The sequence below is a fragment of the Corella eumyota genome, chromosome 2, assembly GCF_963082875.1.
Source record: "Corella eumyota chromosome 2, kaCorEumy4.1, whole genome shotgun sequence".
Taxonomy (NCBI): Eukaryota; Metazoa; Chordata; class Ascidiacea; order Phlebobranchia; family Corellidae; genus Corella; species Corella eumyota.
Window position 1 is genome coordinate 7503109 of NC_137491.1, and position 23012 is coordinate 7526120.

The 23012-nt window shown below is 29.0% G+C and overlaps 4 protein-coding genes across 5 annotated transcripts; 1 reads left to right on the forward strand and 3 right to left on the reverse strand.

The window, feature by feature from the left end:
- Positions 1–506: 506 nt before the first annotated feature.
- Positions 507–3053, reverse strand: LOC145742959 (uncharacterized). 2 transcript variants are annotated; one of them, XM_082560805.1, is made up of 6 exons: positions 2816–3053; positions 2108–2265; positions 1901–1977; positions 1602–1793; positions 1296–1490; positions 507–1225 (listed from the first exon to the last, which is right to left on the reverse strand). In XM_082560805.1, the coding sequence occupies exons 1-6, from the start codon at positions 2966–2968 to the stop codon at positions 1023–1025; spliced, it is 978 nt and encodes a 325-aa protein (XP_082416931.1). In that variant the 5' UTR covers positions 2969–3053; the 3' UTR covers positions 507–1022. The 2 variants fall into 2 exon arrangements, with proteins under 2 accessions (XP_082416931.1, XP_082416932.1); XM_082560806.1 differs by lacking the exon at positions 2816–3053 and adding an exon at positions 2460–2590.
- A 524-nt stretch (positions 3054–3577) lies between these two features.
- Positions 3578–9167, reverse strand: LOC145742000 (MAGUK p55 subfamily member 7-like). Its single transcript, XM_082559725.1, has 16 exons — positions 9033–9167; positions 8545–8681; positions 8337–8411; positions 8142–8258; positions 7899–8012; positions 7632–7713; positions 6867–7024; positions 6598–6738; positions 6166–6242; positions 5795–5892; positions 5557–5637; positions 5130–5309; positions 4945–5038; positions 4698–4806; positions 4427–4576; positions 3578–4337 (listed from the first exon to the last, which is right to left on the reverse strand). The coding sequence occupies exons 1-16, from the start codon at positions 9052–9054 to the stop codon at positions 4161–4163; spliced, it is 1812 nt and encodes a 603-aa protein (XP_082415851.1). The 5' UTR covers positions 9055–9167; the 3' UTR covers positions 3578–4160.
- Positions 9168–9546: 379 nt separating this feature from the next.
- On the reverse strand, positions 9547–15493 carry LOC145741608 (uncharacterized). The gene is made up of 23 exons (XM_082559215.1): positions 15250–15493; positions 14936–14985; positions 14749–14852; positions 14456–14592; positions 14211–14308; positions 13984–14092; positions 13759–13848; positions 13442–13576; positions 13176–13313; positions 13023–13060; positions 12717–12954; positions 12485–12598; positions 12286–12411; positions 11930–12106; positions 11700–11803; positions 11429–11607; positions 11172–11343; positions 10974–11102; positions 10720–10884; positions 10469–10626; positions 10245–10328; positions 9978–10137; positions 9547–9766 (listed from the first exon to the last, which is right to left on the reverse strand). Exons 1-23 carry the CDS (start codon positions 15434–15436, stop codon positions 9638–9640), a joined length of 3021 nt encoding a protein of 1006 aa, XP_082415341.1. The 5' UTR covers positions 15437–15493; the 3' UTR covers positions 9547–9637.
- Positions 15494–16825: 1332 nt separating this feature from the next.
- On the forward strand, positions 16826–18429 carry LOC145742873 (ras-related protein Rap-1b-like). Its single transcript, XM_082560705.1, has 3 exons — positions 16826–17018; positions 17172–17396; positions 17564–18429. Exons 1-3 carry the CDS (start codon positions 16927–16929, stop codon positions 17838–17840), a joined length of 594 nt encoding a protein of 197 aa, XP_082416831.1. The 5' UTR covers positions 16826–16926; the 3' UTR covers positions 17841–18429.
- Positions 18430–23012: the final 4583 nt, after the last annotated feature.

Sequence of the window (23012 nt, forward strand, 5' to 3'; positions counted from 1 at the left end):
TTTTTATTAAATCCTACCTCTCCGGCGATTTTCTTTTATTAAATCAGTGCTTCTCTTTTTCGTAGTTACGGCGTGGAAAAAAAACTTTAAATCCTATCAAATTTAAGCTGCATTCTTACACTGGACACAGTAGACGCCTAGCCACTTTATATATCAACCTTAGACATTTAAAACTTAATTTAAATGAAACAAGCGTGACCGATTTTTAACTGATAACAAATTTAACACAAAGGCCTGCATTCCTTATTGTACTTTATTCAGGTTTAGTAGTGCATTCATTGCTTTGATAAAATTCTGTTTTTTTTAACTTGGCTACGCAATCAGATAAATAATCAGCGTCTAATTAACTTTATTCTCTCTAAATTGAACTACTTCTATGCGCGGGGCGTTATAATACTGAACATGTTTTTTAAGAAACATAAAACATGGCCTTAATTTTGAAAAATCGATTTTTAATTTCCATCTCGATTGTCGAACGAAGATTTAAAACAAGTAATTAGACAAACCACGGTCAAAACATTTATTTGTTTTAATTACCAGAACAAAGAAGGGCGAAAAAATGTGCTAATTTTCTAGGCAATTACCGAAATTAACTCGACATTCCGGAAATAGGCGTTTACGTGTTTATTTTTAATTATTCAACGAGCTACTTTTCACGAAATGGCTAAATTGAAGAAATTTTAAACCTAATTAGTATCAGCAGGACAAAACACCTCGTAAAAATTGGCCAGTTACATATTTCGGAATAAATTTGCACTTAATGACAGTGACACAATTAGGTAAATTTCAAAGTTACGTCCCATATTTAGAAAATAGATAATAAATATTTACAACTTGTGTTCCCAATTTCAGTATTGGAGAATCGATTTCGAATTAAATACAATATTTTATAATCTTTAGGACCATCCATATGGAGATGGAAACTAATTAAAATAGGTAAAATGTTAAAATCTATATTTATAATGACAATACCCCAAAAAAATAATTTTTTTAACTAAATCATTTTTTTATTTTGTGACATTTTAGGCCTGGACTCCAACTTCATATTTCTTATGCCAAGGTTGATGCCATTCTGGGTGAATCTGAAAATCTTGATAAGGAACCCTTGGGACGTTTGCGAACATAGGTGAATAGTCAGTGATATGGAAATGAGGGCCTTCCATGGGTATTCGTTGAGGTGGGGCTTTGCGCAATGCTTCAAATAATTTAATGACTGCCGCATTTTCTAAAAAATAAATAAAATAAAACATTGTTATCTACAAATTAATAAAATATAACAAAAAAATTTCTCTTACCGCTATGCCCGGCTCTCTTTAGCCATCTTGTGGTAGAATAAACCTCTTTTGGAACCTGGACACGTGACCTCAAGGTCGGTGGTTGCGTTGGTCGTTTTGTAACTTGCTTTTGTTTAATTGGTTGTCTGCTGGCATCTAGCTCTTTTCGAATTTTAGCTTCAGTCTCATTAAACATTTTCCGTATGGAAGCTTTTTCTGTTATGGTTCAAATACATTTATGAATTGATTTTAAAGTTAAGTAGCTTGGTGAAATGTACATGTTTAAGCCCTCTAACATTTTTCAATATTATTGATTAATTTTCCAACCTTTATCGTTGCTTAATTTTATCCAAGCTTGTGCAGCTTGAGCTGGAACTTGACCGACTACAGTTTGCATTTTAATTTTTTCATCGGACGTGTGTGGACGCTGCGGAGTTCTGAGTGGGGTTTTCCCCATTGCGACAGCAATGTCTTTGCGATGATCGGTGACGTATTGATCTAGTTTTTGACGGGCTGTTCCTACAAGGTTAAATTGTAAGTTAAGTTTGTCGTATCGTATACGGCAAATAAATTTCAAAGGCTATTAAAAAAAATCCCCTTCAACCTAAGAATTTGAAAATATTTACCTCCGTACTTTCTTTGTGCTGCGGTATTTGGTTCATAGCATCCATCCACCTTCTTTAAGCGAGTGACAAGAAAAACACTAAAATATATAATAAAAAAGTAGGAACCATTCAGTCAACTTTAATTTTATATTATAAAGTTAATAGTACTTAACCTAATCTTAACTTAACACTTAATTTATGGTGAGCATTACAACTCTATATACTTACTTAGGCGGATGAGGCTTATTTAACCTCTGTGGGGAAGAAGGTCGAACTCTGTTGTTAGTTGGTTCGTCTAAATACTTGTTGCCATGCAAACTACCATAAGTAGTCGGACAACTCTGTGCATGGTCGGACTCTGACTGCCAGGCCACCCTCGCACTTTTCTGTAAAAAATATAACAATATGTGTAAAGCAAACCCGCTTGCTAAATATTAATAATCTATATAGCTTTGATTAAAATAATGTAATGTCCTTTTTTTATAAATCAAAATTATAAATTTTGGTAACTGCAAATTGCATTTATGAGCAGTATTCAAATAAAGTCGGGTTGTTTAATATTTTTTTTAGATTTTTGCACCTCAACTAATCCCATTAGTTTACGAAATTCTCTCATATTTGATTGATACAAACTTTCAGGACATATTCGCTTTTCTTTTAACCAACGCATTTGTCCGAATTTTGTTAAATTAAAATAAACTAACAACACTCTAAGGTAGGTAGCTAGCAACAAATGTGATGCTACTTGTGTATTTCGCTAACGTTTTTATTTTTTAAATAAAACACACAGAATTCAATGGTGTTGCCAAAATAGTAGACAAACTCTACTTTTACATCGCCTTTGACCCCTTTTTATTGATAGTTTTGCAAGTACTATGACCCTACAGGTAGCGTTGGATAACTGACCATTATTTACAACAGAAAACCCGAACTTACCCGTATTTCTGACAGTTTTTTGGGGTGAAGTGGGCGTAAGATATGACGTAGTCGTATAATGTCAGGCGGAGCAGATGCGATCCTTTCATTGTTGCCATTATGACGTAACAATCTCCTCCTACCAACTCCAGGAACGGGATGGGCCATCGCCATATCGATTTTTACCAGCAACAATTTTAACCTTGAATTGTTGGTTTTAGCCTAAAACATTACAGGTCATACAGCAGCTAACCTAATTCTAAAACATCTGCATTGTATATATCTTGTTAATTGTCATAAAATATTCATATCCTACCAATAAAGCTTATAATAGATTTTTCTGTGCTTTTGTTTACATATAAACTGATGGAATTCATCACCACACTAACAATGTACAATCGCTTAAATGCGCTTAACAAAAGCATCGTGACATCACAAGCCAATTCTTTGTAACGCTATAACGTTACAATTGTTTGGTTGTTAAGTGGGAGTCGCTGTTGCCGCAGTCGGGCTAAAAAGTCAAGAGTTAAAAATGCGAGCAAGGATATTTAAACGGGGCCTCGCTTTCAACGATATCGGCTCGGTATTTAATTAACAAAACATCAGTGTATTGGAGTTGCTTTTATAGCTACTTCAGCACGTTTTGCGGTTTAAAACCGTTATTGTTAGAGTTATATTTACAGAGTATGGCTCTTTGTTAGGTATACCTATATGCTTACTTATGTGATAATCTTTTTGGAGAAAAAATGTTAAAATAATACGCTTGAACCTAAAATCGAATCCTTTAATATTTACCAAATAGAATTTATTTGTAAGCACCATTGGTCACAGTTTGGCACAGAATAAAAAAATAATTAAAATGTAACATCAGTGCCTTGTATGCTTATACCTCTCACACATATAAACAATATGAATGCTTATTACAGAAAGCTAAAGATTAAAACTATATGAAAACAAATTTAAAAACACGATACATTTAGAAAGCTGATCTACAATAACGATGATTGCTAAAAACTTACGAAAATCAAGCAAGTATGTAAAATTAACGCAAAAAAAACTAAGAGACATAAAAAACGATCAAATTTGGAAAGGTAGATCATAAAGACGAATAACTTTTTGTTGTATAAAAATGGTGTAAACTTAATTGTAAAAAAGTCAAGTCAAATGTGGGATATTTAGCTTTGTTATATAGTTCTTTACAAAATATTTTGGAATTAGGGCAAAATCGAATTTCAAAAAACAAAAATCGTAAAAAAACGCTTTAAAAAAACTACACATAGTTATATAACAGCAAACTCTATTGCAAATTACAACCAACAGCTCTCTTACTTAAAATCACTTACATATGACGTCACCATCAATGACGTCACGACACCCACTCGATGGGTACCCATTGGCGATCGTTTTCGAGATAAAAGGAAAGTTCTTTAAGTTGATCGAACGCAGCGTTAAGGTCGTCGTTAATGATTGTGACGTCAAACAATCGACCATAACTCGACTCCATTTTTTCTCCACGTCTTACCAAGTCTTTCAACTCATCACCCTAAGTCATAAAATATATTTAGTAAGTAATTGAAGTCATATTTTTTTTACAAAGCTAACATATTTTATTCCTAAAAACATGAAACCCACCGTTAAAGGAGCCTGGCCGTCCCTTTCCAACGTTAGTTTTGCTCTCACCGACCCGTTCTCGGCTCCAGGTGTGGTCATGTCATCAAATGGGGGAGGTTTTACGAACACGATGAACGGCTTTAACTCTTTTGTACGCAATATACTCAATGCCTAGAAATAAAAAAAAGTAACTAACTAGTGTTACAAAATAAACAGTGCACTATTACGAAAGAAAAGTAATTTCGAAAAAAAAATAAAATACTTGATATTGAAAGTCGTGTATTAAAAGTACCTGTGGATAAGGAGTAAGGACGCATACTTGTCCCATGGATACAACATTGCGAACTGCATCTAAACTTGTCCCATACAAATTCCCACGATATTCACCATACTCTAAAAACCTGAAATAACAAGAGTGGATAGTTATGTACCATATATAACTACAGAACAATGCCTATAAAACATTTCTTATTAAAAATAAGTTTTTGAGATGATTTTGTGTTATTGCTTGTAAATAAACATAAGTTTAGTTGGCTTACAAGTTGTCCCTTATACTTGTTTCCATAGATTCTCGTGATACAAAATGATAATCTTTTCCATCTTCCTCCTCAGTTTGCTGAACACGTGAAGTATCTATGACGTTATAATATATAAGTATTAAAGTCAACTTATAAATGACGTCACATAAACAATTGACTATGATGTCATATTTAAGTTTTCTCACGTGGTACAGGCACCCCATAATGGGCTGGATTAGAATCGATAAGCAGATCTTTCAACTGATTTCTTCCAACCCCTTGAGGTCCCACCAAAACTATCGGTCTATACACATTCTTGTCGGAGTGGGGGGTGAATGAGGAAACCACCTCATAGGGTGAAAAATAGGGAATGGTAACTTTTGACGCTGTTGAAAAAATGTTAAATAAAAAATATAAATAGAAGTAAGGTTTTAGTTTATATTTTAAAGATTGCTAAATAAAACTTTAAAAGAAATACAAATTCAATATTGATTGCAAAGCTAGCCCAGTGTAATATAGTTACAAAACTTAAAACAACATTAAAAACTCCTAAATTCTTGTTCTTTTTAAGCGTTAGCATAATTGTACAAACTTAAACTTTATAAATTAATGGGAGAAAATTTTTTTTTTAACCTTCTGGTTTCTTATGATTAGGTGAGTTAACTTTGTTAGAGTCTGCTCGTTTTCTACGGAAACTTCTTCTAACCATTTTCCCTGAAAAAAAATTGTAAATTAAAAAAAAAAATAATTGAAAATTAACACCAAAAAAACAATTTTTTTAACTTTTAATTTGCAGCCTGTTATATTCATGTTAAATAGATTTTTGAAAACCATATATTTTTAGCAACAAAATTGTTATTGAATTTCTTACAAGTTGTTTTCTTATCTTGACTCAGCAGACTGAGATTACTTCCTTTTATAGAGGGAGATTCCATTTTAAATTCGTTTTGTTTTTTCAGTTTTTCTCTCCTGTAAACAAACCAAAAAATTACAAATCAGTCATCATATTATTATCAAATAACCAAAACTTAATAACGTTTATTGTTTAAAAATTTATTAAAAAAAAAATTAATAACAAAACTTTTCCAGAAATTAATTTGTTTTCCACATCATAGATGTTGTTATGTTTTTTTTTGTACATTATTTGTATTACACACATAAATTACAATAGAGTGAAGCGATAAGTAAGTGGTACTTGAAGATATTTATAAACTTCAAGCACCCAAAAAAACTTTTACTTGCCTTGATTGTAGCTTTAAACTTGGGATAAGACCTGCTCTTAACTCATTTTCTTCATTTGTTTTTTGACTTGACTCAATCTGAAATTATTAAAATCAATTGAAATTTAACTTTATTAAATTGTTGTAAAATTGGCCTTTTGTATAAAAAATTTGGGAAAAAATAGTTTGTGTTAAAGAAAACATGCCAATCCTATTCAAACTATTTGAAATTTATAACAAAGTTTTGCCAAAAAAGAATTTTTTTTCTTTCTGTATTTCAACCAATATTTGTACTAATAACACAAATCACACGAGAAAATGCATTAGCCAAACCTTAAAGCTTACAATAAACAAGTCTACAACTGTTTAATGTTAACTTTAAAATTTCAAAAGAATGTTAACTTTATTAATTTTGGCAGTTTTTTTTTTAATTTAAAAAAGCTGAATTTCTAACCTTGGAAGCCTGCCACCATGAAATATCATCCTTAGCAACAACTTTAAGAATATCACCGGGATAAAACGATAAACCTGCTTCTTTACATGGTATTAAGGGGTCGAGATTGGGTTGAAACGTAAATCGAGAACGTAGATATAACTAAAAATTAAATAATAAAACTAAGTTATATAAATTTTTCAGTTTCTTAAACAAAATTTATTAAAATATTGATAGGAAAAATAGATAGCCTATGTTTAAAGTTTAAAAAAAATTTTTTTTTTACTTACTTCCTCGTTTTTATTCTCTGTGGGTGCTTCCCCAGGTATAAGTTTAAAGGTCAAGGGGCCTCGAACCCCTGACAAAACTTTAATGATATCTTCTGGTGTTTTTCCTTTTGATGGAATGTTGTTCACTTCTACCAGGACATCATTAACGTGAATTAAACCTAAAATAAGTTGTTGTATTAAAAAATTTGGTAACTAAATTCAACCTAATTTTTCTTTGATTTAAAAATGGCAATCTGTTTGAAAATGTTTTATAAGAATAGAGTGATTTGTTTTAAAATAGTGCTGTAAATACATTACTGTTGTTATTCTTAATAAAGCAGTGATTTAAGACAATTCCACTAAACCATTTTTATCAAATTAAACAAATCAATAATTTAATTCATTTTACCAGTAAGAGACCAAATGTTAGAATATTATCAATTTAATTTAGTGACAAATTATTCCAATTTCTAACTACTGTGTTGTTCTTCACAATCATTTTAATATTAATGATATGCTTTAGAGACTGGTAATTATGTCCTTAAAACTTTTATTAAATGTTATGTACCTTATAAATAGAAAATAGGTCTTTAATATTTAAACCAATATAGCATAGCCTAAGGACAATTTAATATGATAATCATCTAGGAAATACAATAGGTATGATATGACATATATTAAATAGCTGATCTAATGCAGTATTATGCACTTTAAAAAATTTTTATAGCCTTGAATATAAGAAATATATATATAATTATTTCTTTTTATTAAAAAAAAATTTCTTACCACTTCTGTCAGCAGCCCCTCCTTTTAATATTCTTGCAATTACAATATTTCCAGTTGAATCTTCTGTTGAAATGGTGGCACCCTATATAATATTAAGTTATATAAATAAAAACAAAAGTAAAGTCTAGACATATACAATACAAAATTAGCCTAAACCAAATAAAATGTTGACAGATTTCATATTTTATTAATTTTATGATCATCGAACTAATTAAAACATAAAAAAAAACATAAAACTGGACTGCAATTAAAAAAAAAACTTCTTACCAGTGGTTCATCGCTTTTTACCAATCTGACAACTTTCATTGATTCCTCCATAGGTTCCCCCTCCTCTTCGTTGTCCAACTCTGAGGAAGATGAAAGACGAGGAACATTGTAATCCTAAAATAAATACAAAAAAATATATAAAAAAAAAATATTTTTTTCGAGTTAAAAACCATAAAAAATTATTAAAACTTAAACTGCAGGTTTTTTTAAATTTTATTTTTATGAAATTTGTATTTAATTAACCTTAGTAGAAACTTTATTAAAACATTCCATTAAAGCTTTAAGGTGAGGTTCTTGCAAAATTAATGATAATTTTAACAAATCTTCGTTGTCTGAAAATATTCCAGCTAACTCGGTGATCTAAAATATTGTTAAAACGGTTAAGAAAAATATCAAGAAAAAGATAAAAAATCAATATTTAATTTATTAAATATTTACCCCATCTGCTACATATTGAGCATTTGCTGTTTCTGGTTGATTTCTATTTCCATTCAATTGTATTTTTTCATGCACCTAAAATTAAAGTTTTTAAGAAAACAACTTAAGACATTACAGTCAAATTTTTATTAAAAAAATGTATATATTTGCGATGTGGCTTGTGTGTTTTTTAAGATTTTATTTTAAATTTTAAATTATATTATCTTACTTGAATTAAAGCTTGAATATTTGTGTTGTTAAATATTTTTGTTAACGTTTCAACATTTTCTTTTTCCTGTGGATTGTCAGTTACTCGAGAATTTAATTGTTCAATAATATTCAACATATTTTCCACAGAAGGTGAATCTTAAATATAAAAACAAGAAACGCATTCATATTAATAATCATTTTTTTTAATTTTCGGTGTTAAAGTAGCTGAATAGTCTGAATGTATTTTTGGTGTCAGATTGTCTGATTGTGCATAAGTAGGTGTTAAATCTGTTAATCAAACTTCTTTAAATTACAATATGTTTTTAATTTGTTTAAATAAACAATCAATGAAAAATTTTAATGTAATATTATTTAAACAATATATTTATTAACACAGGAAAAAAACACTACAAACAGACAAAACATAAATGCCTGACTTTGTTAAAAATTTGTTTACATTTTAAATCGGACAACAAAATGATCAAAAACATATTACGAATTAAATACCTGTGTTATTTCTTGACGGCATGTTTAAAATTTTAGCTTGCAGTTGTTAGGTTTACATTAAAACTTGGTTGTACTATATAACTTCACATGTAATAAACTTTGGCTAACTTGTTATTTAAATCGTCATGCTATTTTGCAAATAAAAAGCAAATGGCGTCACTTTTTTTATAGGTTTAGTATACTAACTAACATTAAGTAAGTGCCACATCGAGGATAAAGAGATATACAAAAAAAGTAATGGAATAAAAGCCTAGGTAAATAAAATATTTTATGTTGTGCTAGATATATATGTAGGTAAAATGCCATTAACTAAACTCTTTTAATTATTAGAAGAGCGAAGAAATCTGTTGCATAAATATTTAGGAGATTGTTCAGGTATTGTTTTAGTTAGATCCTGTAAATATTATGACTTTTTTAAATCAATTATTATCTCAGCTCAAATAACATATCATGTATGTGTTAACATCAATATTTATTTTTTCATAAAATTAATACAAAACAAATAACACGTTTACATAATTTGAAAAATGATCACTTTGCGAGTAAAAATATTGCGCATTTTTAGCACATTGAATTTAAAGCAAAATAATAAGACAAAACTTATTTTATGCAGTATCTGCATTTAAAGCAAAAAGAACATCATCAACACTGACATTTAACCTAACACGTGCATACAAATCATGACGACCTTGTTCCAATAGAATAATTCGTGATGCTGACAATCGATCGCAAACCTAAGCCAAAACACATTTTTAAAAGTTTACATTTTAAATTAATAACAGTATAACAACATAAAAGTTAATAGGCACATTAATAAACCAATTAACTAAACATTAGGGTTTTAAATATACACCAAATTTTAAAAATAATTATCCACTTTCATTCCAAATAAGTAACTAAACAGAAGACTACGAAAATAAAAATTATCTATGTAGTTTACTGTACCTTAACCACTGATGTTACTGTGATAGGAGGTAAACCATCTAGTTTAGCCAAGGTGCTGTGATGATGGATTATTTGACCAACTGTGGCTTCTTCTAAACCAGATCTGCGAAATTCTGAGATTGTTGATCGTAAAAATAATTTTTCCTGTGTGGAAGCATTCCTGAAAAAAATTAACATCAATTAAAAAAAAGTAAATAAAACATTCTAGTGTGCACTCTATAAAAGGGAATTTATTATAAAATTTTGGGGTAAATTAACTGTGTTTACTTTATACACATGATCATCGGGGAAGCAAACATTTCCTGAAGAGCTTCATGAACATGTTCTATACCAGCAACTTTTACCTTGCGCCTAAAGATAAAAAATTTATCAAGTAAGAGAACAATAATGACTGTTATAATAGAAATAATAAAAACATCTTATTAAAATAGTAGTAATATACATAATCCTTACTTCATTATTACAAATTACCAGGAAATTTATTATTATACTTTTTATCTCTATCTGCAATTTCAATTGATCTTCGACAAATGTCCAAACATCTTCGTGCATCACCTGACACTGCTGCAACTTTTCTAGAAACAAGTTGAATGGCATCCCGATCAAAGGCTGTTACTCCTTTCAATCGAGAACAAACTATTTCTTGTAACTGGATTAAAAAAACATTTTAGTCAGATTATGACAAAATATAAAAATCTAGAACATCATAGGCAAACAATAAAAAATATTTTTAATTAATTACCTGTTTAAAATTGTATGGCAGAAATGACAGTCTAGTTAGACCAAGTCTACTGGAAACCCGATTCATCATAATTCGTTCTGGCAAATCCATAGTGTTGGCAATAGCAACCACAATCAATCGAGCATGTCTGTGTGAGGGCCAATCAAATATGTGGTACATGACATCCTTTACAAAAAGAAGAAATATTTTAATTTAAGTGAAAAACAGCAAGATGACTGTAAAAAAATTATTATTAAAAATTTGTTTAAACTAACTTGTTTCCGGGTCCATAAAAGATCCAGTTCATCAACCAACAACAAAGTTGTTTTCTTTCCGCGCTGGTTGAAGTGAGTGTTAAGTAATTGAGCAGCATGATCAGGGGTGGCTTTGATGCCCTTTAATTGCTAAGTTAAAAAAAAATTTGAAGTAACATTGGAAGAATAACTTATATATAAAATAGAAACACGTCTAACTTTGAGGATCTGTGAGTAGGCCTGATGTGGTTCTGTTAACCTCATTCCATTAATTTCCACATAATCAAATCCCTCCATATCCCCACAATCCACTGACTCCCTTAAACATGTTAAAACTTCCATCACAGTTGCTGTTTTACCTGTGCCAGGTACTCCACTAATGTACATACAACTGGAAAAAAACATAAATAAAGTTTAAATTAATCATACTATAATAAAATTAAAAATCTTTTTTGTTTAGATAAAACTTTTCCTACCCTCCGGTGCCTGAATGAATTTTTCCTTCAACAAAAGAATAAATTGTTTGAAATTCTCCCTCACGACATGGCAATGACTCAGGTACAGCTGACACATGGAGGCGCTCTCGAGCTTTGTCAAAAACACTTGCTGCCGAACACAAAGAAGTTGCACGAGAAGGAATAAAAGGAGTTCGATTCTAAAATTTGAATTCAAATATTTTATTTTAATTTTTTACAGAATGCTGTTTAATATTATTTTAAAAGTAATGATAGTAAAATAAAGTTACACCTTTGGTGTTTTTATTATGATTGGTGTCACAGTAGTGTTTTTTCTGGTTGTTCTGGGTGGTTTTGGAGTTATTATTCGAATTCTCTTTTTAACTATTTGTGTTTCTAAAAATCAAACAGCAAAATTGAATACAATCAAAACACAGGTTACTGAAATAGAAAATAACATTTTTTTTTAAATTGTGTCATTCAAGATTTTATTATACATGTTTAAAATATCTGTAAACTTACCTATATCTTCACTGGAGTCACTACTTGAACTTTCCTTCTCACTTTTTGACTCAAAATCACTATCCTCATCACTAATATCTTCTTTCTCACTTAGGTTTTCATCAACTTCATATTTAAGATTAAGATTGCAACGAACTTGGTGCTTAGATGTAGAGGATTTCTCAAGTTTTGGTTGTACTAAACGTCGAAGTGATAAATAAATTAAAGTAATATTTTGTTTAAAAAAATTGTTTAAAAATTAAAAAAAAATTGTTTAAAAATTTTATAAAAAAATTGTTTAAAAATTAAAAAAAAATTGTTTAAAAACTTTATGAATTGTGCAGATTTTGTATAAAATATATTTTGATGGGTTTTACCAATCTTTTTCGTGGAAAGGCGCAACGATTTTCGACTTCCTTTCTTCACAGAAACATTAGAATCTGTTTCATTTTCCAATAACTTCTTCTTGTTTAAAATTTCTGTTTTGTATTTAACCTCACTGTCTAAATTATTGTTACAAATTATTTAATAAAATTATTTTTATTGTCAAGTACATAAAGAAATAATTTTTTTCACCTTTGTTCGACTTTTTTGAAGTTGCACTTCTGCTTTCAATTTTGTCATTTTGAAATTGCAACAATCTTGCTGATTTACTTGGTAAGGATCTTCTGGAAGCTTTATCCAACAAAACTAAAAGAAATAAAATTATTGCCAAAAAAAATATATAATATAAATTTATTTTTTATAATAAAAATATTTTTTTTAAATATACATTTAAATCCAAAACCAGATAACATAAATAGTTTACTCAATTTTTTATCTGACAAACGAATTGATCTTCTTTCATTTTTTTTGGCCAAACTTTCAAGAGTTTCCTTAACAATGACATGTTTTCTTAGGGATTGGTTGGTGTCACATTTTTTCAAAGAAACAGTCAAAGTCTTTTTTGGAAGAATGTTTAAAGTGTTTGTGTTAATTCTAAGAGGAGTAACTTTTTGGGCAGGTTTTTCATTTGTTACTTCAATTGTTGACTTCTCAGCATATTTCTAACACAATAAAATATAAATCTAATAGTACCACAAGTTTAAGCAACAAAGCAAAATATTTGACTTACTCTTAAGTTTGGCTTCGGATTGACTTTATCAGTGCTTGCTAAAAATAAAAAATTTTAAACTAAAAGTCCACTTAATATGTATTTAAAACTAAGTAAATTTTGCTATACCCTTTACACATATAATATTGTGAAAGCTTATGAAACAGTACTTACATTTGGTGCTAGTGCTTGATAAAGAAGCATCACTTTCACTTCCACTATCAAGTATATCTAATGCAGCAGAATTGACATCAACACAGCCAACACTCGAGGCAGAAACAGGTGATGTCAAAATGCTCTTATTCACGTATTCTATAAATAATGTAATAATATAGTTAATAGTAAACATGTAGCAATATATTAACACAGCTAAGGAAGCAATTCAGTTTTCTATTTTAAATACATCATGAATTTAATTTTTAAATTAAAAATAATTTTACCTTTATTTTTTGTTGTACTCTTATGCTTTACTAGAGCTTTACTAGATTGCATATTTTTTTCAGTTTTAATCTTTTTGTTGTCTGCCCTTTTTTCGTTTTTTTTATCATTTTTATTATTTACAATTTCTGTTTTACCTTTTAAAAAAAAGGTTTAAAACTGAAGATTTGGTCGTTTAAAACTATTTTGATTATATTAAATTATTTTCTATGTTGTTTAATAACTGTTGCTAAACAGTATAGCCTACCTTATATGTATTTTATGTTTATAAGTCAATCTGAAAATTACCAATTTATACCGAAATTAAACTATATTAAACCTTTATCATTATGTACTGAATTTATATTTTCAAATTTTCTACCAGTAAACCGTCTATAAAAGTAAAAAGAGGAGCGGTCAGATAGTTTGTCTAAAAAACAACAAAAAAATAATATTAATAAAGAAACAAAAAAGTTTTTAGAATTATATAACAAAAATATATAAATAAACAATTATAAAAAAAACTTATTCTAATCATTTAGAAAAAAATTATTTAAAATTTTACTTAGTCTTATTATTTCTGATTTGGTAGCAACTTCTATTAATTTGCATGAATCAACTATTGTCTCAACATCTATAGTGTTTTCAGCTTGTGTTAAACCACACAGAAAAACCTTAAAAATAGATATTTAGTTTATAAAAGTATTTAATAATGCACAAAAAATTAAGTTAGCAAATTTTTATTATTTACATAAATAATGCCATATGGAATTAAAATAATTAAAATCCAACCTCATTTTCAACACAGTCAGATGGTAACTTGTTCTTTGGTATTTCATTTTGCTTAAAATACCACTCAACTGATGCTAATTTATTATCTACTTCATCTCCTGTATATTTCAAACAAAAATACTGGTATCAAATTTAATATTGCTTTAGTTTGACAAAAAAACATTACCTACATCATTAAGTAGATTAAAGATTTAATATATCATTATATACACATTTTAATAAGTAACACTACTTGAGAATTGTACCATTATCATAAAATTGCATAATTTTTCCCAAGTAATTTTCTTCGTTATCATCCCTACTAGCGATTATAACAGCATCACCAATTAATATTTCTTTTTTTTGGCCAGAGGGTGTGGTTAACCAGAGTCGTTCATAAAAACTGTAAAAAAATTGTGACTTTTACTTTAAAAGTTATAAATATAAATAGTTTCTTATGGTTGACTTACCATTTTAGGCACATTTCAAATCACAAACCAATAAACTTTTTTTTGTAAACTTTAATACAGGCTAAAATATTTATCATTAAAAGACTTACACTGTTTTATCAGTATACTTTTCAACAAGGTTTTTGCATATTTCTACATCCTTTTTCCTAGTTATCTTGGATTGATTATTCCAGCTATACGATAAACTTTCTGACTACAAAATACATAATACATCACTATTTTTATGCATTAAATTAGGTTACAAAAAGTAAATTACTATTAAAACTGTGTTGTTACCTGGTTATTAGCAACAGGATTGTTCTTTTTCGGAGACTTATGACGGTTGTCTAGATTATCAAATTTATGTTTACAATAAAAAAAGTTTATAATTTTTAAAGCGGGTACATAACATAAATTGCTTTATTTTTAATACCAAATTATTTTTAATAAAAAAAATTGTTTTAATCAAATATTATTTTATTTAATATGCTTACTGTTGACTAACATTTTATGTCTGCAAACCCTTACTAATTCAAAGTTTATGTTTCATCAATCCAACCTATAATTTATAAAGTTAATTGTGAAATTGGAATACATTCTATTTTGCTAACCTGTATCGGCTCTTGATTTTCTTGGCTTTGGTTTCATTTGGTCTTGTTGTGACTTTAAAGGATATTTAGCAACTGGCTCGTTCAAGTTTTCTGACGAATCACTGGCGTAGTCGCTGCTGTTGCTTTCTTTAATTTTATCAACTACCATGCGAGACAACTGAGTAGCTTGCAGCTTAAACTTTTTCATAACCGCGGGTAATTAAAAAAGCGCAGCAGGAGAAATGATATAAAAACAGGATTTAGGAAGTAAACAAAGTACAAAACGCACGTGCTTCAGAAAAAAAAACAGCACAGGTTGTCAACAGGAATTTTTTTGGTAATAACAAATATTGATTTTTTAAAATTATGTTAAATATTCTACTTTTAAGTTTACACTGTATACCTTGTTTAACTTAATTATTAAAAATAATTGTCTGTCTACAAGTTAATATTAGCTTAAAAAAACTTATGTTATTAAGTTTTCTGACAGCACTGATTCTATTAGGGGAATTCCTTTACGTGTTGTTGTTTTGTTTTTTATTAGCTTATTCATTATACAAAAGTGAGTTTAATCAATTTATTATAACAAGTATTTTAGAGGATAAAGCCATCATTCATATTATCCAGAAAGTTGAAAGAGTTTGCGGTTAGTCGAGTCGTGACTACGTTAATAGCGAGCCGGAAACACAGTAAATGTTACTTGTTGCAATATATCCTTCTTTGAGTATATTAAAGAAAATGTATTTATATAAAAATGTGTTTTAAAGAAACAAATATTTAAAATAAATGTTTGTGTTAATTCAAACTTTGTTAGATTTTTTTAGGCTTAAGGAGTTTTCCAAAAAAGTCATTTCAAATGAATAAATTCAATTTAGGCTAGGCCAAAAATACAGGGCTGATATTTTGCTAATGGTATACCCCAATAAAATTATTAAATAGTTCCTAATATAGGAGAAAAAAAATACCACTAGAAATGTTAGTTAAGGGATTAGGATTGATTTTACCTAAATGTAAATTGCGAATAAACAGTTTAGTACCGGGTAAATTTAGTGAATAAGACCAACAGGAAATGACGTATAATGTGTCACAACAAACAACAAAGACGCGTGTTTGGTTCTACGTCTACTAAAACAAGATGTAACCTCGTATTTTAAAAGATATTTTATATGTAAAGCGGAAGGGGTTAAGTTACTGTGGTAGTTTAAACGTTAAAAAAGAAAAACCTTTGTAAAAAAAGCTAATCTGAAGCAAAACTTATTTACAAATTTTGTGACAGTTTTTATTAAGACTATCTAAATAATAGTTTAGCAAAAAAAAAATTATTAAAAAACGGTGATTATTAAGGCAAAAACTTATTTCATTGCTACTTCAATAATTTAAAAAAAGAAATATGACATATTAAAACGTGGTAAAAAATATAATTGTTACACCTTGTTATCTTCCCACTTATATACGTATAATATTTAAACTTAAATACCACGCGTAATAAACTGGCATTACTCTCAATATGATAAGTCCCATGACTAAATGGTGAAATTATTTTATGTTAATTTAAGTGATAACCTAAATTGTAATTTGTTGTGCTTTTAGATGTGTATATGTGTTAAAAATAGTTCTATAATTTAAAAACTGCATCAACATTTAAAAAGAAGTAAAAAATTAGGTAAAACGTTCAAAAACTGCAGCAAAAAACATATTATGAGAAGTTTTAAAATAGTTTTAATGGGAGCGGGCGGAGTTGGCAAGACTTCGATGTTAACACAGTTCGTTAAAGAAAAATTTGAAGAAACGTAAGGCTATTAATAATTGCTTTAAGTCTTGGCACTAATTACAGGAAACGCAATATTTTTAAAGTCGTTACAGATTTTAAATGTTACAAAATATAAACATTTATAAAATGGTAAATCATGGTTATTCAATAATGCTATCCTATTTTGTTTTAGTTACGAGCCTACAATCGAAGAAATACACAAGAAAAATATGTCTCTAGATGGTGAGCAGTGTCTTCTTGAGTTAGTCGATACTGCTGGCATGGAACAATTCACGCAAATGAGGGATTTATACATTAAAAAGGGGGATGGGTTTATATTAGTTTATTCCATAATCGACCCGACTACTTTTGATGACATCAAATCAATAAGAGAACAAATCGTAGGAAATAAATTCAGGTTAACACTTTAATAGTTTTGTAAGCTATAAAATAACAGAACTAAGATAAACAAAACGCTACATAGTATTTATTATCCGCAGCATGAATTAAAATCGTGTTTGGTAAGCTCAATGACCCCTTTAATGATTTTATATTGAAATTATATTGTTTTATTGTTTTTTTCAGCGAGCAAGTACCAATTGTATTAGTGGGGAACAAAAGAGATCTAGCTGAGCACGAGCGAAAGGTTCAAGAAGAAGAAGGAAGTGAGTTGGCCACCAAGTGGCCACATTGTAAATTTATTGAAACTTCAGCCAGAGAACACCAAGATATAGAGGACGTTTTTGCCTATGCTGTGCGCGAAATTATTCGTTTTCAAAACACTAGAAAAGATAGAGTCGATGCCTTACACAACGAGGCCACTCATAAAAAAAGGCATTCAGGAAAATGTAAAGTTATGTAAACCTTTTTCTATTTTCAAACAGCAACTTAAAAAAAAAACTTTATGTAAACTATTAAGATTTTTAATTTTGAGCGGAGACGCCGCATCTTATCAATTTCAGTGTTAAATTGTATAAAATTTGTATCATGTTTATTATCAATTAATAACAAATCTATATTATCTTCTAAAATACCAAACCTTTAGATATTATCCAGGATAAACAGTTGTTATAACAAAATATATGCAAGTTCACTTAAATTACGTTTATTAAGTAAGATGTAAGAGTTAAAACATCGGAACTATAGTATACATTGAACTGTGTCACATTAGATAGAGTGTATGGTTAATATTAATGACGTTTTTTTTTAGTTTTGCTACTTTGAATAAACTTAGCTGATGGTAAACCTAACAAATTAACTGTAGTATATGTTACTACAGTTAATTTGTCAATCTTCCTATTGTGCGATAAATAAAGTAGAATTTTGTATTACAAAATTGAATATCATCTATAAATTTGATATGCAAAGTTTGGAAATTATACGTTTAATCGCAAATTTTTAAATTAATTTTTTTTGTTTTATGTGATATATTTTTTCTACATTAAAAATAAACTAAAGAACTAAAATAAAAGGTTATTGTAAAATAAATGCAAAACATAGCACCCCTTGCGGTACTTAATCTTGTCCCCAGAAAACATTAAGTTATTAACTAGGCCATTTTCATCCTTAAACTTACCATCTAAGCCTATTTTAAATTGTTTAAGAACACCATAGTTAAAATAAAAATTGTTCGCGGACAAGACGTCTTTATTCGAGAATATAAAAACAATTTAAGCGTAGCAGTCTCATTGACCACTGTCATTCTGCTACAATTTTTTTTTTTAATTTTAGCAGAACTCCGCATTTTTTTAATTCTAGCAGAACTCCGCAGAAATTTTATTCATAAAAAACAACTTAAAAATAGATCTAAAATTTTCCGGATATTAGCATGTTGGAAATATGGTTATTCTTCTTAATACACATATTATCAGCAGAAACAATACACTGCTTAATTACCAATTTACTAAATCTTACTTATGAGCATCATTTAGCGTTTGTAAATTAACGGGATTTTTACGAAAAGCAATACTTTTAAAATAGCGTGGTAGTGTGGTAAACCGGTCTTTGCAGCGGATTACGAGCCGCAAGGTTTCGGGTTCGAGTCGCACCAATGCTACACTATTCTTTCTCGTGCTAAGTATTGTAGGGTTTTCTTAACGTTTTAATTAAATTAATAATATTAATAGTGGTGTTTGTGGTGGTTTATTGAATTTTGGGTTGTGGATTGTTAGTTGTCTAATTTGGGGTCACCACAGGTTCTATCATAGCCTTTATTGCTAAAGTCTATGATAAACCTGACTACTTAATTAATAAATTGTTTAAGATTCAAGACTCCGTTTAACTAGAATTGCACCTAAGCTTTCTGATTACTTTAACTTGATAATAACAAACTTTTAACTAAGGATTGCGAGTTATATTGTACACACGAATAATATAAAACAAGTACTTGATTACACTAAATGCGCGACACTAAATTAAAACTGACATTACATTTTTATATTAAAGCGTCTGGCCATAAGGCCAGACTTGACTGCTGTTGTCTAAACTTCAGAGTCGGCGAGTAAATAAAAACTAAGCAACTAAGTGAGTAAGCGTAAGAGTAAGAGCGTAAGAGCAAGAGCGTAAGTGATTTTATAAAATAAAATACAAGCTTATATACCCAAAAGGCGGGATAATTATAAAAACAAGGTGGCGTCGGGAAAGTTATACGAGTCGTCCTTTTCTTGGTTTCTTCTATTGCGATGACGTTTTAGAACCGGCCTGGAGCGGTTAGAAGTCTGATTGCTGGCATTGTTCCGATAAATTGCGTTGTTTGGCCTGTTAAATTGTATTGTTTATGGCCTGACCGGTAAAACGTCGTCATTTGCCGCTAATTTCTTGACGCCCGAACCAACTTTGAAGACGTGTCGGCTCGGTGAACTCGTATGAACTTAACCCGTTGGAAAGCGGTTAAGAATTAAGCGCTTGCCACAGTATTAACGAATAGCTCAAACACCCAAAAAAATTATTATATATGTAAATTGTTGAATTAGCTTAATCAAATTTTTGTTTTTTAAATATAAGCCAGTATAATTGTTATGTTTTATTATAAGTATTTAAAGTAGGTAATTTTGTTTTAAAGGTAAGTTAAGTGAGGCATGCAATTTCTAGTTTAATTTAATTTTAACCACAATTTTTTTATACAAAATCTTTAGTATATTAGTAAAGTAATGATTAAACATGCTAATATTACCGTAAAGTGCTTTAATTAACATTGAAGTTAAGACGCTCAAAAATAAAGTAAACCGAAAACTACTAAGGGCAGGACCTAATGACGTGACTTGCAATCCCAAATAACAATGGCCTTTTATTGCAACATGTGAAGCTAAAAAAATGTATTTAAAAATGTATAACAAGTATGAGCTAGCTATATAGGCAATATTTTATGTGCAACGTAAGATAAGTATCAAGACGTTTTTAATAAGAATAGAATAGTTTAAACCTCTTAACTAAGAAAAAAATTGGCAAATTTTAAACAATGAAAATTTATTTCAACAGTACCATCTGCTACAAAGCGTTTAAAACTTGAAATTTTTCTTTTTCTTTTTCTTTAAGCGAGGCGCGAGGAATGTCGCGTCTTAGTTAATGCGCTTCCACGAGACATTCCTTTAGCAACCCGATTGTTGCATCATAAAGCGCTCTGTTGAAACACGTGCTCGTTTTTAGCCCAAATTATAAAGGTTAATCAAAGAAATAAAATTTAATTGACAGCTAGGACGGCGCTTTTTTAGTTCAAGACGCCGTGCATACACACACACGCAGGCTACTGCACATGCGCAGTGGCCAGTGACGTAAAATTTTGATTTCGAAATCAGATTTCTAGTTTTTTCCAGATGGACTTTCGAGGTGAGTGCACGTGTTTTTGTTAGTGCTTTGTAAATCGTTTTTTTTAGAGTTATTATTAATTGTTATAGTTTTTACATTATATAAGGGAGATCTTCAATACATTAGTATTTTTTATTAATATTTTAATTTTTATTTACGAAAGTTTTTGTTAAATTTTTTTAATTTTAATTTCAAAACAATTAATTATGGCGAAAAATATTTTTGTAAGTTATGGATAACAATTTTTAATATAATATGTTTGTGTACTTTAGTTAACAATAATTATTTTTGCAGTGTAAAAAGTAAGCGAAGTAAGGAATGAACTTGAGCAACATCTTGTGGTCATAAAATTCTACAAACTTTCTAGGTGATCTTTTATTAGATTTTTTTAAATATTTTATTCTAAAAAAAAAATAATTAATTGAATATGGCCTTATTTCATTTTTTTAAATTAGAAGGCATTATTAAACATTTCAAATAAAAAAATTAAGTCAATTTAAGTTTTTACTATAAAAATTATTAATTTTAATATAGTATTATTTAAGTATTTAAATAATATTTATGAACACTATTAAACCTGTGTTGATGCACAGGTACTTCCTTGAAATAGATACCCGAGGTATTTTATCTATAAACTTAGTTAAAAAACTTTGGCATGTTTATGATAAGCAATAAAATATATAACATATCATAAAATTATTTGGCATATGACAATTCAAACATTGGCATATCTTAGTTTATTTTGCATATGAAAATTAAAACATTGGCATATCTTAAATTATTTGGCATATAAAAATTAAAACTTTGGCATATCTTAAATTATTTGGCATATAAAAATTCAAAATTGGCATATAAAAGTACAAATTGGCGTATTTTTTAAAACACTATGGCAGAAAATTGGCATATCTTTGTTAAGTTAGGGTTTAGTGTCCATTATTTATTCTAAACAATATTTTCTATGCAGCAAAAATGGATTATATTTGGATTATGTAATTTGAGGAAAAAGATATTGGCAGGAATTGGAGGAATGGAAATTGGAAGGAGTCATTATAAGTCTTTCTTGCAACTAGCAAGGAAGAAGTTAAGTTTTGAAAAAACTCAGGACCCGAAGACCACTTTGAAATAAATTGGATCATCTTACAAATTTAAAAAATAGTCTCAGGACCTCACTTTAACTAGTCAAACTCAAAAAAGGTCTCAGGACCTCATTTTAACTCGATCAACTCGAAAAAAAATCTCGTACCTTTATTATATTTAATATTAAGATGAGGTCTGTAGGGTCTGTAGGTTTTTTCGTGCCTGATTTTTTATATGTATATATAATATATACTTCATAATGAAGCGCTTTAAAATTCTTACGGGTTAAAAGTTTCACGTGTCTGCTTTTTTTTTATGTGTAATTGGTTAAAAAACTCATAATTTTGCGCATAAAATGTTGTATAGTTGACACAGTCCCAATGTGTTTATGTTTCTGTGTGTTCATAATTATATTAAATGGGACTGTTTAATGGTTTTTTAAAAGTGTGGTCTATAAAAGTTTTTGGCGCTGTAGAATTTACATTAGAATAGGCTTTTTTTAAAACTAGGCCTATGTGTGGTATATTTATAATTATTGTGTGTGTTTTTATGCAATTTACTGTATATTTATTCGCCCTATGTTAAACGTATGCTGTATATAAATTTAGGAAAAGAGCAGATGTGAGTTGGTAGAACGTGCCTATTGTTTTTGATTTTGTAACTGGTTAAGAACTCATAAATAAGCGCTGTGCTGGCATTTTAAGTGTGAAACTAGGCTTACGTGTGTGTTATATGTGTATATATAGTATAGTAGAACGTGCCTATTTCCTTTTTATTTTGTGACTAGTTAAAAATTCATAAACAAGCGCTATAGTGGTTTTTAAAATGTATAAAACTAAGCTTAAGTGTAAGGTGCAGTAGAATAGAAGATTATTTAAAAATTAGGTCTATGTATGTTATATGTATTTATTTATGCAAATTACTGTTTTTTTACTGTAAATTATATATTATTAAACTTTGTGGGCGGAGCCTAACGTAAATGTTACTAAAATGTTTTTGTGGGAGGTACCCAAACTAGAATTAGCAACAGACATCTGGATTTAGGCATAAAAAAATTAACACTATGAAAAACATACAAACATTTTTCTAATAATGATTTTAATACAGACATTACTTGATTTTTCTCTGCATTCTAAAATCTTTTTTTTATTAC